The 14401-nt window shown below is 43.1% G+C and overlaps 2 protein-coding genes across 5 annotated transcripts in view; one reads left to right on the forward strand and one right to left on the reverse strand.

Moving 5' to 3' along the window:
* Window positions 1-1403: 1403 nt before the first annotated feature.
* On the forward strand, window positions 1404-3971 carry LOC130685599 (serine hydroxymethyltransferase, mitochondrial-like). The gene is made up of 9 exons (XM_057508918.2): window positions 1404-1771; window positions 1827-1979; window positions 2039-2118; window positions 2180-2380; window positions 2442-2646; window positions 2718-3020; window positions 3080-3250; window positions 3313-3447; window positions 3571-3971. The coding sequence occupies exons 1-9, from the start codon at window positions 1745-1747 to the stop codon at window positions 3754-3756; spliced, it is 1461 nt and encodes a 486-aa protein (XP_057364901.1). The 5' UTR covers window positions 1404-1744; the 3' UTR covers window positions 3757-3971.
* A 1756-nt stretch (window positions 3972-5727) lies between these two features.
* Window positions 5728-14401, reverse strand: part of LOC130685628 (zinc finger protein 1-like) — a 40739-nt gene continuing 32065 nt past the window's right edge. For 3 of the 4 annotated variants that reach the window (XM_059494649.1, XM_059494648.1, XM_057508956.2), the window contains exons 5-13: window positions 10473-10894; window positions 9876-10016; window positions 9674-9799; window positions 8821-9592; window positions 8365-8717; window positions 8045-8298; window positions 7627-7977; window positions 7187-7557; window positions 5728-7017 (exon numbers count right to left, since the gene is read on the reverse strand). In XM_059494649.1, the coding sequence (XP_059350632.1) occupies window positions 6818-7017; window positions 7187-7557; window positions 7627-7977; window positions 8045-8298; window positions 8365-8717; window positions 8821-9592; window positions 9674-9799; window positions 9876-10016; window positions 10473-10894 (2990 nt within the window). In that variant the 3' untranslated portion in view covers window positions 5728-6817. Of the gene's footprint in view, window positions 7018-7186; window positions 7558-7626; window positions 7978-8044; window positions 8299-8364; window positions 8718-8820; window positions 9593-9673; window positions 9800-9875; window positions 10017-10472; window positions 10895-11066; window positions 11442-14401 lie in introns of those variants that run through there. The other variant, XM_059494650.1, reaches the window with a different exon arrangement.

Here is a 14401-nt window from a genome sequence, read left to right on the forward strand (position 1 = left end):
TGCTAAGAGTTTGGGGTACGCTAACGATAAGTAAATTACTTAATGTTGAAAGGAGTCGAAATGAAAGCAGACAATAGCATCAAGTGCAATGGATACGACGGGTTATTGTTGACGAAAACGGCTATTAAACTGTTCACGTTGACATTATTAGCTGCTGGAAATGGCAAGTTTCTACATACACCGAGAGAACGAAGGTTGGCGAGTTATCACACAATCAGTACATGTTGTATGATGCCATAATTAAAGTTTACACCTTTCATAAAAGTAACCTAATTTTTCTTCCTCTTACCATTGCGAATCGTGCAAAGGGAAACTTGAAATGGATTCTACGATAGGAGAAAAGTCACCACTTTCCCAATTTTGTTGTTCGATTCACTTTCCCCCATATATTTTTGGATGACTATTGGTGGCTATCGTACGTGGACATCCAAGAGGACATCCTCATGGGGCCAACAAACAAAAAGGGTCATTAGCTCAGCCGGTGTGGGATCAATGTTTATCTTTAAAAGAGGGAAGGTGTTTCCTTTGGGATAAAAAAAAAACCTACTTTCCAATCCGCAAGTGCACGGTTGTCCAAATTTAAACCAACGAAGTGACGTAGCCACAAGTTACCGCGCTTACTAAACCACCGTCTAATGATGATATCGACCAATTTTTGGCACTTTTTCTACTTTGAAAATGCCGCACTAGAAAAGTATTAGGTCATTCAAATGCCGTTGGAATTTCAAATTGTGTTATTTACTGATCAATCTTTTTGTTGTTAAAAAAATAACGACTCCCAGCGGCATTTGACGTTCGTTTTAAAGTTTCTCGTAAAAGTCGATCGTATGCGCAAGACTCCAAGGCCGAATCATGTATAAACGTTATCCAGTGAACTCAATTATTTGTGAATGGAAGGAAAAGCTGTGGGTTTTCATTTAGCTTTGCAACCCACAAGTAACTTATTCCAGTTTGGATAATGCTAAGCACAAATTCAAGCCTGGCTGTTTTAAAAAATTGCACCCTTCCCTTTCCACAGAACAAACTTGCGGGCAAAAAAAACAAGAATAAACATCAAATTCTACGCATTGAAATTGACAAATTGGATCTACATCTTGTGTTTCTTTCCAATGATATATATTCCCCACAGCAATCAGATTAACGGTTTCCATCACACCGCCCCCTTCATTAAAAAATGACACAATTTTGTGGCTCCAATTGCGCAGATAAATACAGACAACTCTCGTGAGAAAAAAAAAATAAAAGTTTTTTTTTTAAATTCAAAACGGCAAAATGTACGTGCTCAGATAACAATTCATAGACGCTCCGGCGCTTAATGCATTTTAACCAGAAATTACTAAACGGGGCAATCTTAGAAACTCTTGCATTTCTATCAGTTTGTCTGTTGCTTTTGGAAAAAAACAGGTCAAGAGATTCTTTAACCTTCAAACACTTTCTATACTTGTTCGCATATTTGAATATCGTTTTACTGCTTTTGCCCATTTTCTTTCACTTAAAGACACATTTTTCTAAAACAAATAAAGTAAATGGAAGTCAGCACTGACTATTGAGCAGTCGATAAGTGCTTAAATTCGATTTACGATACTTTCATTCACGTTAACATCAACCTGGCAACTGCGCGCAAACAAAATAAACAAGTGGACTTCGGAATTTCTGGTGAATATTTAGATGTTAGACGCGTAGACGAAAAAATAGTGTATGTATCAGCTAGCCCACAATTGCCTTGTTGTATAACAGCCCTAATATGAACAGAATAACATCTACCCTGAAGGTAAAATGCTGGTATTTCAAAAGTGAAAAGTTTAATCCATATGTTTCCGACCCAGGTTCGATTACCTATCGTTCGAGTATTTGGATCAAAATGCATGTCTAAGTGGACTGGACAAGAATCCCTAGCTCAAGATGATCCTGAAATGTGGGCTCTCATTAACGCGGAAAAGATGAGACAAAAACAAGGATTAGAACTCATTGCTTCAGAGGTAAAAATTTCTGATATGGGAAATTTGCAAAAGTTGATATCAAAAGGTTGTGATCCCAGAATTTCTGTAGCCGTGCTGGCCTTGAAGCCCTGGGATCATGCCTCAACAACAAGTACTCAGAAGGTTATCCTAATCAAAGGCATGTCAACTCCTAATCTAGATTTAACGTTTGGTTGTAACTCAATGGTTTGTTATCACAGATATTACGGTGGAACTGAAGTTATTGACAAAATAGAGATCTTGTGCCAAAATCGTGCCTTGGAGGCCTTCAATTTGGACCCAGCAAAATGGGGTGTAAACGTTCAACCTTATTCTGGATCCCCAGCCAATTTTGCTACCTACACCGCCCTTATGATGCCCCATGATCGTATTATGGGATTGGATTTGCCTGACGGTGGACAGTATGTTTGTTTAACATCACGAAAAGATTGAGTTTTTCTAAACATTTCATCATTGCGGTAGTTTAACACACGGCTTCATGAGTGATACAAAGCGTGTTTCCGCCACGTCAGTCTACTTTGAATCCATGCCTTATCGACTGGACGTCAACACAGGGCTAATTGACTATGACATGCTCCGCAAAACAGCCAAACTTTTCCGTCCCAAAATCATCATTGCTGGTACATCGGCCTATTCTCGATTACTCGACTACAAAACATTTCGCGAGGTACAAATTCTATCATTTTTGGATGCATACGCCATCTACCAGTAGAAGTAATTCTTATGGGGACTTACCAGATATGCGACGAGGTAAAAGCCTATCTCTTGGCAGATATGGCGCACATCAGTGGGCTGGTAGCTGGTCGAGTGATACCGAGCCCATTCGATTACGCAGACGTGGTTACAAGTACCACGCACAAGACGTTGCGCGGTCCACGTTCTGGGTTGATTTTCTTCCGTCGCGGTGTCAAGGCCAAGGATAAGACAGGCAAAGACATCTTGTACGATTTAGAACAGAAGATAAATCAGGCTGTTTTCCCATCTCTGCAAGGTGGTCCTCACAATCACGCAATCGGAGGAGTTGCAGTTGCTCTCCGGCAGGTGTGATCTAACAAATATATTGAATATTATTTCAGTTTAAGACCCAAAATCTATTTTAGGCAAATACCCCAGAATTTCGTGAATACCAGCAGCAGGTCTTGCGTAATGCGAAGGCTATGGCAAAAGCATTGATGGCGAAAGGATATACGCTAGTTTCTGGGGGTACAGATACTCATTTGGTGCTGGTTGATCTTCGACCAAAAGGCTTGGATGGTGCTAGGGCAGAACAGGTCTGTATAGCACCAGTTAACCTTAACATTTCATCCTACTAATACATTTGTTTATTAACTAGGTCTGTAATAGGACTTCTATTTCAGTGAACAAAAATACCTGTCCAGGAGATAAGAGTGCTATGACACCAGGGGGTTTAAGATTGGGTGCCCCAGCTTTAACATCCAGAGGATTTGTTGAAAAAGATTTTGAGCAGGTCTGTAAGAAAAAAAAAATTTTTAACCTGTCAAATCATTTTCAAATTCCAAAATTATTTGTGGTTTTTGTGTTGAAATTTATTAGCATTTTTCTCGTTTTTGACAATAACTTTCTTAAACAGATGGTGGAGTTCTTTCATCGAGCAATTCAGATTGCTTCAGAGGTCAAGCAAAAAACAAGTAAACTGAAGGATTACAAGGATTATTTGGAGAGCAATGAGGAAATCAAAGCCAAAATGGTTGCTCTGAAAAGTGAGGTGAACAAGTTTGCTTTGCAGTTTCCAATGCCAGGATTTGAAGATCATTGAATTGAGTGATAGATAACCAAGTTTTCAGTGCTCAAACATACATTCTAAAAATCATTATTCTAAATAGCATTCAGACTGAGATATTGAACTGTTAGACGTTTTTACATTTAACAAGTTTCCTTCAATGGTTGTGCAAACTTTTCAGACACTTAACTACAGCTAGATCAAAACCATGTACGATATTACACCCATAAGCAAAGAAATATTTACCTGTTTAGTACATTAGCCATTTCAGTTTCTCAACATGCCGCTTAAAAGTTGGAGAACATGTCAGTGAGTTCTCTGCTTTCACGTGACTACTAGCATTTATCACCGAAAATGCAATAATTGCAAACGAAAAGAATTGGAAAAGGCAGATGGTATTTGCCACGTGTTTTGCGCCCGAACTTTTAGTAGAAATCCTTCCTCAGTCAAGACTTCTGACCCGAATGCGCGCTCTTTTCAGTCCGAACTTGTAGGAGAGCTTCTTGGCGCCGGAACTGAAGTCGAAATTTGATTGCCCGTAGTTTTTACATTTGACGTTGCCAAATCATGAAATTGATTCTTAGGTAAATAAAAATAATAAAATAACCACAATCTGAATGAACCATTGCTGGATACTTGGATCAAAATGTAACCTGAATCGTAAAATAGACTAACAATGCAATGGAAAAATGCGTTTTCAATGGAGAAAGATTTATTGTAAATTTCGTAAAAGAAAAAACGGCGCGAACAACAATTTTTTCTGAATGCACACATCATATTCGTAGTTTTTCCACATTACACGGGAGAAAAAAAAATCTGTTTCGTTGTATATAATCATTGACACAGAACATTGGCTAGCTATACATTCGATAGTAAAAAAAAAATCAAAAAATCAAAAATAACCAGAGATAAATGAGAGACGGAAAGACGGAAAATTTTAAATTTTTCCATCTTAAAACAAATAAAACATTCCAAGAGAGATTCCGCAAACTGAGAGATTCTTAAGATGATTGAAACAGGGGAGTCGAATTTTTCCGAGAGGAGAAAAACATACAAAAATCGGATGAAGGAATGACAGTAGGGAGGAATGAGACAGAAATGAGGGGAAGGGTCAATCTCTTTTTTTTTTCATTGGATTGATGGAAGGTGAAACAGGCACCACGGTTGTTTTTTTTTATTTTTTTGTTTGTTTTTGTTGTTTGTTTTTTTTTGTGTTTTTTTTTGTTTGTTTCTTCTTAATTTTTTTTTCATTCCTTTTAAATTTCCGTCCATCACTAGCCAGATAAAAATGGAATCGTTCACATGCGCATTACAAAGAGAAGAGCAAATGATAACACACCAAATAGATTCTTTAAGGTCTTGAAAGCATTGGAATGCGTCTCGCGGGAAGGGAGGAGATGTAGACAGAGCGGTTCGAAACGCAAGACGTTAAAACATATGGCACCTGTGACTTTGCATATCGTGAATAGCTTTTTCTCTTTCTGTTGTGTCAATATCCAAGGCTTGCGATTGTGATCGACTCTACTTCAAAGAGAAAGAGATACCAGTTGAAACGAACGGGCAATTTTTTTTTTCCGGAGAAGGGAGTGTTTCATAACCGTGCCATCAGTAAACAAGTGCAAAGGTGGGGAAAATATGGGACAACATAAACACTGCGGATATAACGGCCGACTAGTAGGCCAACAACTCGTCCGACAAACACACGATCATAGAAAAAAGAACAATCAATGAAATCAACTTGACAGAAATGCTAGGACATTGGCTGGAAGACGGATGGGGAAAGAAATAATTTGTAGAAACGGGTTAAAAGAATTTTTTTTTTTTGGTAAAAATAAAAATTAAAAAAAATCGAATAATGTTTTTCTCCTACATTAGAAGTCATAAGGAAACTAAAGGGTACAACTTGAAAGACAAGCACCTTGAGTATTTCTCTTATTAATTTTTTTTTTTTTTAGAATTTCTTTTCTCTTGGTTGTTTTCAATGAAATAAGGAATGTTTACATATTCAAACCTGTCAAACTGAAAGTCAACCAGCCTCAACGCAGAAAAACAAAAATATAAAAAAAGAAAAAACAATTGAACAGATTTTTTTTAAGAGATTGCACGTGTGGTGCACCCTGACTAGGCTGGCGACCATAGGAAAACTATTTTTAAAAAACAAAAGAATTAAACCAAACAGTCCCGCTTTTCAATGAAAAAATAAAAACTGAATTTAAAAAATTGCTTCCCACATCTCATCGGTTCACTAAACAAAAACAATGGAAACAAAGAAAAGACCATTGATCCATGCGCAAAGCAAATGTCATTTAACGTGAAGGAAGACAAGAGCTCTTTTTTTTTCGTATGTCTGCTTAAACACCCATTTTGTTTAAAAGGGAAAAGAAAAACGACATTGAATGGTAATTTCGATACCTTATGGAAGAAACTTAGGATTAAAGACGAGGATATATAGCGAACAATATATAAACCGGTGGGAGATTTCTTGTAGTTTACATGAGTATTGCTTGGTACTTCAATCACCGCTGAAGATTATCCGAGAATCTACATTCATCTCCAACCAGTTTATATATATATACAAGTCTATGCGTAATCAATTTTAGGTTCATATAATATAAACTATGTTTTGGCACGGGCTGAAGAAATTCACGCGAGTACATTCGGCCTACCGAAACTACCGTAGCGTTTTTTCGACTTAAAAAAAAAAAAAATTTAATGAAATTTTAAAAAAAGGAAACGGAAACGCTTCGCCTCTTAAGCGAGGCGGCGTTTTAGGAGAATTTTCGTTGCACTGAATCCTGCACAATCACCTATCTGCATATATCATAGATCGAGATTAAACGACCGATTAACACGAGAACATGAAAGGAGAGAGCTATACATAAACACACACAGACAGATCACCACGAAAAAGTGAAAGATGCAAAAGAATTGTTTTGTTTTCCCTTACAAATAGACGGGAGACGCATTTTGTGTCACGTAGAACAAAGTCGATTTTTGCTGACGCGCGTTTCGTTGGTCATGTTCTGTTGTTGCAATAAACAAAATGAGCGATTAAGTCGTCATCGTCGTTGCTTCCGTTCGTTTTGTTTTCATTCATTCAGGAACTGGCTGGACACGGTCTACAATAGGAGAAACGATGGTTCATGTGTTGGCTGTAAGAGCCCGAGTGCGAGAAGCGTTTCAGGCACTTTTGGCACTGGAACGGCTTCTCTCCGCTGTGCAATCGCTTGTGCTCCGTCAGGTGGTGCTTGTGTTTAAAAGCTTTCGGGCACATGTCACACTGGTACGGCCGTTGACCTGCAATTTCAAATGACAAAATCATGTTAAAAAAATCCTAAAAGTCTTCCAGTTTTAATTTAGCTTAGAAAATGCTACATCCGCCATGATCGAATAGCCAAATGTTGGGCTTAAATATCCGCCTGATGTGATGAAGCAAATAATGTTTTTAAAAAATCCAATTATTTACCAGAGTGTTCGTATTTGTGGCGCGTCAAAGAGCTGAGTTTGGAGAAGCTCTTGTCGCACTGGTCGCAAGAGTAGAGCCCTTCGCTGTTGTCGCCGACTGCCATCGCTACGGTTGATGGTGCTGGAGTAAGACTTTTGCTACCACCCGTGACGCTACCACCACTACCGAATTTGGCTTTCTTTCCACTACGAGCGGTAATGCTCGTCGTAGGAGTGGTGTGTCCACCATCATCACCGCTTGTGTCACGTGATTCGCTGCCTTCGTCGCACGATCCAACTGGTCCCAATGACGAACGTTTCAAAGTTTCTTCTTCAGCTCCGGAGATGTCTGACGACTGCGGTGACAATTTACCGTTGAAACAGCGCTGGACTCTACATTATTAAATGAAGAAATGATTAAAGATAAATCTCATAATCCATCAGATATCACAAGAAACTTACCCGCAATGAAGTCCAGCGGCAAAAGTCTTTTTCCACTCTTCGATTTCGTGAGGGAAGGAATCATCCTCTTCTTCCATTTTGATCCAGTTGCGCTTCTTCGGGTGCACAATGCCGTTCTCTTTCACGCTCACCGACACGGTGAGCTCAGACGTTCCAGTCAAATTCCTTTCCATTTTCATACCATTTTCAACGACTCCTGGTGTCTCTCTAAGCTGCGGTCGCTGTACAACCGCATGAGATTCGGATTCTATTCGCTTGACAGTCAGGTCCAATGGCTGCTCGTTTTCTTCTTCTTCTTCTTCCTCTTCCATGTTTCTACTCTCATCTAAATCCTCGTGTTCGGCCGTGGAACTACAAGAAAAAACCCAATTCCATATAATGAAGTCTGACAGTAATATTGACCAGTGGAAATGAATACCTTAAGTCCGTCGGCTGGGCAGAAAAATGTTGGTTTGCATAGTGTTCAGTGGTGGGTCCATGTCCATTACTGAGACGAGACTGGAACGATTCGTTACCATGGACTACATTAAACAGGGCTTCTCGGCGATCTCGCGCTCTGGCGTTTTGGAACCAGACTTGAATAACTCGCGGCGGGAAGTTGAGTTCGCGGCTCAGTCGGTTAATCTCGTCGCGTTTAGGGCGAGGTTGCTGAGCGAAATATCTCTTCAAAATCTATTGGAATGAGTTTTTTTTTTTATTCACAATGTTGCCGACATTTACACAAATTCAAAGACTTACGGCTGCTTTATCTTCCGATATTGTCGATCTGGTTCGTTCTGACGTCTTGGCCAATCCACCAACAGAAAATCCCGCGCTTAGGTGTCCAACCCCATGATTGTTGTTGGAAGGATTGTTCTCATCGCGCTGTCCATTAACGCTGTCCTGGTCGAGCGCCATAACAAGACCGGAATCGTCGGTGCCAGTTTCGCTGGCAGCGTCCTCCCTCAGATCGTCATCAGCCGCGCCCTGATGAGGCACAGACGGCTGGTCATCGGTGTCGGGGACCTCTTCGATCATATCCTCCAGTCCGGGAGTTATATTGGGCGAGACCTGCACGTGCCGATTATCATCTTCCATTTTGGCCGCCAATCCTACGTTCGCAGGCAAAACGAACAAGAAAGAAAGTGGGGAAAAACAAAAACACGTTAAAACGACATGTCCAATCATAGAGGGTCACACAAAATCAAATTTTACCTTCGCTGTAATCATGATGTTTATTCTCGTGAGGACTGGAACTCAACGGGTGATGAATATAGTGCCCATGTTGAACGTTCTTGACACGCTGGACGCTGGCCTCCAAAAGTTGACGTGTGACGTTGGCGTTGACAGTTTCAAGGATCTTTTTTACTTTCTCGATTTCAGCTGGAGACTGGTGTCCAGTTGTGATGGCATCGTTTTGCTGATAGCGACCGAGCTTCGAATCCGTGACAAGCTTGGTCGTCGAATCTTCAATACCCGAATCCGAGCGCTTCCTCTTACGATCGAGTTCGGCTGCCAAAGCAACCGGATCCACATCTTTGTATACGGGGCTGGTGCTGCTATTGTTGCTGTGAACGGGCAGAGGGACGTTGCGCAGTGGATGCGCAAGGTGGGCGGCCACCAAGTACTGATGAAGGTGGGCGAGGCCCGGAGTATTATAGCCCATTCCCGGTATGTTGTTGAAATAATGAGGAGCTGGCGGAGGCGGTGGAGGTGGGGGGCCAGGTGGATTGACACCGGCATTGACCGATTTGGGCGGTTCGTAGAGGCTCGGGTAGCCCATGACAGGCGCATAGCCGTTGACGTGGCGGTTGACGACATTGAAGCCGTTGTTGCCGCTACTGCTGTTCAATTTACCACCGCTGGCCGATGTCGGTGTCGAGCTGCGGCGTCCGATGACCGGACTGGGCGCTCTTAATGGCGCTACGGGTGCCAAATTGGAGGCAACGGGTTTCTGATCCATCACTGGCAGACGTGGTCGACTGTTCTGCTGGTTTCAAATGAAATCAAAGACGAATTAGTAAGGCAAAGTGATTACTTCTCGCCTTAAATTATATGTGCCACTTACTCTGGAATTGAGGATGAGGCACTTTTTGGAGGTCATGTGAGAAGAATACGAGCCCGAGTGGGAGAAACGCTTGCCGCAGTTGGCGCACTCGAACGGCTTCTCGCCAGAATGAATCCGAACGTGCTCCTAAATGATGTTCACGAGTTCATAAAAATGAATTAGTGATGAGTTTCAAGACAGCTAGTTTCGAATCAATAAGTACCTTGAGGTGATGCTTAAACTTGAAGGCCTTGTCACAGTAGGTGCACTTGAATTTGCGCAATCCAGCCGATTCGTCGTGGCTGATCATGTGACGCTGTAGGCGGTAGACGTTGGCAAAGTTCTTCTGGCAAACGCCGCACGACTGTGAGACGATAAAAAAAAATAAGTTATAAAAAAAAAAAAAAATTTAAATCGCTGGACCCATTCCATTTTTTTACTTTGGTAGTAAAAAACTGGGCAAGGCAGTCTTAACATAACGCAAGATTGAGAGGCATATCCCCCTGATGAGCTCCCTTTTCCTCTTCTAACCTTATAGAACGAGGCTCAAAAGCATTTCTCTATATTATTTGTGCTGTGCAGTGATATGATATAGGTTGTCGTAAAAGCATAAAACTGAAATTGAGTCGGACGAAAATTGAACGTTCTTTTGAGTGTTGCTCGTGAGGGGTCTTTCCGTCTCTGCGCACTAAACCGAGTGGTGTGAGAGGGGAGGAGGACGAAACGCGGAAGGGAGCAAGGGAAGTAAGGGTCGAGTCATATACAATCATCATACGATTGATGGTTCGTTTCTATTAAGCTGCCGGATTGATTGAATTACCACTTGAGCGGTGGGGGAGTGAGTCAGCTCGTGCCGTTCCAGTTCGTCTCTCTCGGCGAAGGTGGCGCTGCACTGGAGGCAGGCGTGCGGATGCTTCTGCAGTTGGTGGAGGGCCGTCGATGAGGACGATGACAATGATGACGACGTCGAAGACGAAGACGTGCTGGTCGTAACAGGAACTGACGTCACAGGTTGAATGGTGTTCTGCACTCCGCCTGCAGCAAGCGATTGCTGTTGTTGTTGTTGCGGTTGTTGCTGCTGCTGTTGAAGGGCGGCCATGGCAGCGGCGATGGCGGCCGCGCTTTCGTGATGAACGTTCTGCAGGTGTTCCCGTAGAACGGCCGGCGACGGGAAGCCCTTGCTGCAGAGCCAACACTTGGCAAAGTACTCGGCAACGACTTCCTGACGGCCCGTTGATGGCCCTAGACAAGCAAACAAAAACAAAACAAGAACATCGTTAAGAACAGGGTCGTTGATGATGAAGTTTTAATCAAACATTGGGAATGTTTCCACAACAAAATAAAGAAAGAAAAACGGGATATGAAAAGGAAAACAAAGAAATGAATGTGTGTGTGTGTCTGTTAAAACGCCTACAAGGATCGGTCAGAACGTTGGCCAAAGTCCACAGCCGGTACGAGTAGGTGCGAGCGGCTGCGGATTGGTTGTAAGCGACGGCCGCTGCCGCCGATGACGAGGCGGACGAATAGCCTCCGCCACCATCGTAACAACCGGCCGCGGCCAGAGCGTTGGCTTGACTCAGAAGCAACTGGCGATAATCCATGGTGATTTAACGGTCACCAGCCAGACAAGTCAGCGACACTTGCAAGTGGTTTAACAGTCGGCCAAGTCAGCAATGATTGGAAAATAACGATTCAACACGGCGCACCATTAAAAAAAGAAAACGTTTGGAATTTCTCTATATTCGTTTTCGCAACGGCAATATAGGCTATAACACTGACTAACGAACGAACGACGGCCAATAAAAAACAAACAAAACAGCTGGAATGTTAACTAATCGAAACGAAACTGTGTGAGGCAAAACAAGTTGCGTGACTAAGTGATTTGGAGTGCAGTGCAATGTGTGCGTGTGTGAATGTCAAAGAGGTAGAAGGGACTAGGGGACTGTTTATCAGTGCGAGGAGGAGTCGTGTGCGTGTGCGTGTGTTTGTGTGGGTGCAGAGGGTGTGACGGCTGGTGGACGACTGGCCGCGTGCTGATGCAGTCCGCAGCGTCAAGTCCCTCCTTTACTCCACACGTCTCTCGCTCACTCTTGAGCCATAATTTGGAGAGTGAAGCACCACACACACACACACACATACACAGACAAACGTACACACAAGAGATCGCGGGGCGGGATTCATTGGCCCGTCCGTCCGTCTACGGCGCACACACGAATCGCGTAACGTCTGATGCTGTGAGGTGGGTTGCGCGCGCTGATGGTGCGCAACTTCTCGTCGATGGGTGTGGGTGGTGGTGGGGCAGGGAGGGCTCGGGACAAGGGTGCTATTGGGAGCATCAAGTTACTACCAAGAATTGGTTGAACGATTCAAATCGAATAGATGCTTTGATTGTGTACAGCAAATAATGGCAAAGTATAAGGTACAGCCAACACTTGTCAGCCCGAGCGGCCATGGTTGCAATAGATCCACGGCTCAAAATGAAAGCACATAAAACTAGGGGATTACCAAAGCGAATGAAAAGGTTTTCTTCATCAGAGAATGAGACTAGCCAATTGAAGAGGACGCTACGAGAACAATTCTCGCGGCCGGAGGAGGACGGACGCGAGAAATGGAGTAGAATGGAACACAAAAAAAAAAGAAAAAAGAATAGAGACGAAGAAGAGTAATTGCACAGAGAGGGCCGACTCTCTCTTCGTCCTCACCCGGACGCCCTCTTCAAAATAAGGAAAAAAAACCTGACTTTGAAGTAATGCACTTAAAGAAAGCGACCGAGTCTATCATCCACAATAGACGCAAGCGCGAAAAGAGAGAGAGAGAGAGAAGCGGCAATTATGCATCACGGCTCTCACACAGCTCGGAGGAGGCTCTCTCCTCTATCCAACCCCTATCCGCACAACCTGTCACCGCGGCTCCCGCTATGCGTCATTGTCGCTTCATTAATTACATTCAAGCTTGCTAAGAAGTAGGAGACGAAGAAGGGCTAGACCATCGCCGCCCTTTTTTTTTTTTTTTTCTTACTGTTATAAAGAACAAGAAAAACCAAAGGAGCGCTGGTGACGGCGGTGGTGGGGCGGATACGGTTGCGCGATAGGGGAAAAACAACAACCGCACACACACATACACACACAGATGACAACGACGAGTATAACTATACGAGACGAAAAGTAATGAGTCAGTCGAGCGGCACGGGAGAACAACGTCCAATAAAAACCTAATGTCATTCATTATATGTAGCAGAAACGGACGGCGGCGAGAGCGTTAAAAAACAAGAAATGACATCGAGCGACGGCCGTTCAAGGCAATGGTTTCTACCGCTTTTGAACACGTATACAACATCGTAACAGAGCGCACTCATTTCCAAGTTGCAGTCCGAAAACAATATTGAGGGATAAACCGGTGTTGTCTTTTTCCTTTTTTTTCTGTGTGTGTGTGGTCAATACAAGAAATTAGAAGCAAAAAAAAGGTGTAACCCGTGCGCGGGTAATTTGAAAAGCAGAGTAATTGTCCAACCAACAGTTATTAAAACAATACGATATATCACAAAATAAGAAGTGGATTCAAAGAAAAACATGAAATTCTATCAATTTTTTTTTTGTACTTGAATTGAATCAATAAACGAGTACCGATCACGCACGATATTGCGTCCGAGGGAAGGAGAGGAGTTGACTATTGGCCACCGGCCGCTACCGGCTTCGAACAATTTGATTTCCTTTTTGTTATTCTTTCAGTGTACGTGTAAGGCAAGGTGCTGTTACGTAGGGAAGAAGCACCTCTTTGCCTCATACCCATCTTCCGCTCTAATAAACCGAATACGCATGCAGACACATCCCGTACCGTATGTATCATTTATTTTTTTGTTTTGTTTAGAAGGGAGGCTACGTGGGTAGGAGCAAGCCTGAAGTCGACATGGAGCTGGCCATTCACTGCGAGCGCAGGAAAGTTGATGGAAGTGTGCGTTGAAGAAAACAATCTCGCATCAACGTAGTGAACAGGAGGGAACGGGGTGAAGGAGCAGAGAAAGAGGAGGGCTATTGTCCGCATGTTAGCGACACAATAGGGACGCACGGAGTAAGCAAGACCCCCTGGTCCGGCAACAGCTGCTGCTGACGGCCGATAAAGCAGCCAAGGCTAAGACAAATCAGAGAGATATAGAAGGAAACACGCCAACATAGGGTGGGGTGAAAAGGACGAAGGGGGGAAACGAGCACTATACAGCTCCTGCATCTGGCAATCTCTGCTCGCATCCATCCATCCCCGACTTCCATTCCATCATATGGCTTTGCCCACGACTCTTTTTTCTCTACCTGACTGCGCAATTTCGAGCCCATCAGCACCTACCTCCCCCACGTCAAACTATAATCTCGCGATGCGCACGCTTCTCCACGAGAAAACCTATACGACCCTTTCGAATCTACACCGCCGAAAGAATATCATCTTCTAAAGAGACAACTTGTAATTTCTTTTTTTTCGCTAACGTTCCCACTCGCAGAAATGATTGGCGTCATTTGAGGCGACAGGTTTACTCTTTCCTCAGTGCAGCCAATCAGCAACGCGCTTGTTTGTGCGCGAATTTCAAACAGGAAATCCGATGGCGCGTGCAAGCATCGTTCGGTCACGACCTCATTCGCCACAAGTAAGATGCCCGACCACTTTTTCTAATGAAACGGGCGGCAAAAAAAGTTCGGAGAATCTATCGCCGCATATTCCCGGCCACACACGCAAGTAAAAAGTCGTGACAACGATCCTTAT

This window comes from Daphnia carinata, chromosome 3 (genome assembly GCF_022539665.2).
Source record: "Daphnia carinata strain CSIRO-1 chromosome 3, CSIRO_AGI_Dcar_HiC_V3, whole genome shotgun sequence".
Taxonomy (NCBI): Eukaryota; Metazoa; Arthropoda; class Branchiopoda; order Diplostraca; family Daphniidae; genus Daphnia; species Daphnia carinata.

Bases quoted from the DNA above. Each gene is read 5' to 3' on its own strand.
- LOC130685599 (XM_057508918.2), top strand. From the start codon at position 1,745: ATGAACAGAATAACATCTACCCTGAAG. The intron at 2,381-2,441 runs GTATGTTTGTTT...TCATTGCGGTAG, and splicing joins GATTTGCCTGACGGTGGACA to TTTAACACACGGCTTCATGA. The intron at 3,448-3,570 runs GTCTGTAAGAAA...TTTCTTAAACAG, and splicing joins TTGAAAAAGATTTTGAGCAG to ATGGTGGAGTTCTTTCATCG.